This window comes from Cebus imitator, unplaced genomic scaffold (assembly GCF_001604975.1).
Source record: "Cebus imitator isolate Cc_AM_T3 unplaced genomic scaffold, Cebus_imitator-1.0 Scaffold560, whole genome shotgun sequence".
Taxonomy (NCBI): domain Eukaryota; kingdom Metazoa; phylum Chordata; class Mammalia; order Primates; family Cebidae; genus Cebus; species Cebus imitator.
Genome location: NW_016107875.1, coordinates 1,015,741 through 1,018,528, shown reverse-complemented (window position 1 = coordinate 1,018,528; position 2,788 = coordinate 1,015,741). Strand labels below are relative to the sequence as shown.

The window sequence follows — 2,788 nt, the reverse complement described above, 5'->3', positions numbered from 1 at the left end:
TTAAGAAAGGGCTCTTGGGAATTAAAAACATGATAGCCAGCATGAAAGTTGAGGAAATCTCCAGCATGAAAGTTGAGGAAATCTCCAGCAAGTAGAAGAAAAGAGTTAGTACAGGAAAGAAAAATTTAAATTTAAATTTAAAAATTTAGTACCAGAAGAAAAATATGTTTTTGAAAAGATCAAATCTTGTCAAGAGAGATGGTAGTCAACAACAAAAGACTCCAGTAAGAATTGAAAAGCAGTTGCTTCTGGAGACTGGCAAATGGAATCAGAAGGGCTTCTTCAGAAACTACTGTTTTGCAATAAGCCTCATATAAACTATGTGCTCTGTAACTAAAACTCAATTTTAAAAGATCAATTTTTGCCACAAACCTTAATCTCCCTATCTATAAGGACTGAGCTGAGTATGTGAAAGAACAGAGAATGATGAGCTCATAGCTATAAAAACCACTAATATCCTTGACAAGGAGTAGCATGGGGCCATGTTATTAGCTGTAGTGGAGATGCCTGGGTATCCAGGGAGTACAGCTGCTTAAAGGAAACAAAAGTGCACAGATTTGATACCTAAACTGACAAGGAAGTTACAACATTCATGAGGATCACTGTCAATATCAGATAGCAGGTATTAGAGAACAATTTAGGTTTACTTTAACTTCCTAGTGGACATCTATGGCTTATAAATAATATAAATTGAGATAAATTAAAAACCATCTGTGAAAAATAGCTATTGACAAATACAGTTAGAAAATAATTTTAAAAAATGATTTCCTGAAGTATTAAAAACTGCTTTTGGCTGGGTGTGGTGGCTCACGCCTATAATCCCAGCACTTCGGTAGTCCAAGGCAGGTGGATCACCTAAGGTCGGGAGTTTGAGACCAGCCTGGCCAACATGGAGAAACTCTGTCTCTACTAAAAATACAAAATTAGCGGGCAGGGTGGAGCATGACTCCAATCCCAGCTACTCAGGAGGCTGAGGCAGGAGAATCACTTGAACCCAGGAGGTGGAGGTTGCAAGTGAGCTGAGATCGTGCCATTGCATCACTTCAGCCTGGGCAACAAGAGCGAAACTCCGTCTTGAAAAAGAAACAAACGGCTTTTATTAGAATATTTTTAAATTGGAAAATTAGTACATTTACTGCCTTTCAAAAAGATCTGAGCAAAACTTTAAATATAAATGCAAATAAAATCAAACCCACCTTGCATAAACTTCCTTTTATTTTTTAGAGATAGGAGTCTTGCTCTGTCACACAGCCTAGAGTGATGGGGCATAATCATAGCTTGCTGTAACCTTCATTGCTGGGCTCAACTGATCCTACTGCCCCAGCCTCCTAAGTAGTTGGGACTACAGGCATGTACCGCCAGGCTCAGGTAATTTTTAATTTTTTTGTAGAGGGGGGATCTCACTAAGTTGCCCAGGCTGGTCTCAAACTCTTAGCTTCAAGTGATCCTCCTACCTTGGCCTCTCAAAGTACTGGGATTACAGGCATGACCCAACACACACTGCACGTAAGCTTCATTTTAAAGCACAGACAGAGAAATGTGATAGCTAGATGCTCAAGTTTCCTTTGCATTTTAAATTCTAACCAAGCTTCTAACTGACCTAAAGAAAATCACCTTACTTCTTCACGCTTCCATCATTCATCTAACCTCTTGGGAGCCTGTGACCTTTCTCATAGACTGTAGGGTTATGTGGTAATTACAGATGTGAAATCACTTAGAAAACACAAAAGCAATCTTAGAAGACATATCACACTTCAACCAATCTGATCATACCCATCAAAATGTAATTTACATGTGTTTGTGAGTGAGCATAGTCTATTTTCTAAAAAATCAAAGAAAAACTTATATCTCTTCATGTAAAAAGTATTTTTCACCTTATACAAGCCCCCAACCATCCCAAATATTTCTCTTAATTAGTCTCAGCAAAAACAAAACAAAGCAAAACAAAAACAAACACTAACCTGGGAATGATTTAACAGGACTTTCAACTCTGAAAAATCCAGCGTCAAACACTATTTTATCAATTTCCTTCGGTATTACAGAGGCTACTGCCTCTGCATGTTCTTCCTGCTTAATTCTCTCTCTCATTGCTTTTTTAATGGTAGCTAGGCGATTTCTCGCTGCAATTCTTCTAGTATCATCCTGTTTTGGTTTACTCTCTATACCTGAGACAACTTTTTTCTGCAAAGAAAAACCAGCATATAGTAAAGCTGCCCACTATCATCTTATAAGAAAAACACACAACAGATATACACAAATTCATCACTTAAAAATTTAATTTTTAAAAAGAATAATAAAATATACATAAAATATTTCACATTCATCATATATTTATCAAGTTCCCAGTATGTGCTAAAAAAAGTTAAAAAGGTAAAAGACAGAGTTCCTGCCCTCAAGGAGTTTGCAGCTTAGTGAAAGAGCTAGGGAAGGACAGTAAGAAGGATCTATGTCCTGTTAAGAGAAAAATTTAGGGGGCATCCTTCAGATTATAATCATGATACCCTAAAAAAGAGGAAAAAAAAGTCAATAAAAAAAGAAAAAAATTAAAACATTAAAAGAAAACAAATAAGGATGACACCTAAACCAATCTTCACACACCAGAAAAGGTTGCAGGAAGTAGCACCTATGCTGAAATCACATTTCTTCAAAATAAAAGATGGGATGAGGTAAGGGGTAAATAGATGTTTCCAAAGCCAGAAATGAAAGAAAGCAACGTGGAGTTGGTGAGAGATAAATAATAGCTAGATTATAACATCACCTGCATGCAACAGGTTTTTTTTTTTTTTTT

The 2,788-nt window shown here is 36.6% G+C and overlaps 1 protein-coding gene across 3 annotated transcripts in view; it reads right to left on the bottom strand.

Annotated features, from left to right (window-relative positions):
• DLGAP5 (DLG associated protein 5) overlaps positions 1-2,788 on the bottom strand; it is a 41,799-nt gene that overhangs the window by 10,487 nt on the left and 28,524 nt on the right. For all 3 annotated transcript variants that reach the window (XM_017515812.2, XM_017515814.2, XM_017515813.1), the window contains one exon: positions 1,962-2,181. In XM_017515812.2, the coding sequence (XP_017371301.1) occupies positions 1,962-2,181 (220 nt within the window). The remainder of the gene's footprint in view (positions 1-1,961; positions 2,182-2,788) is intronic.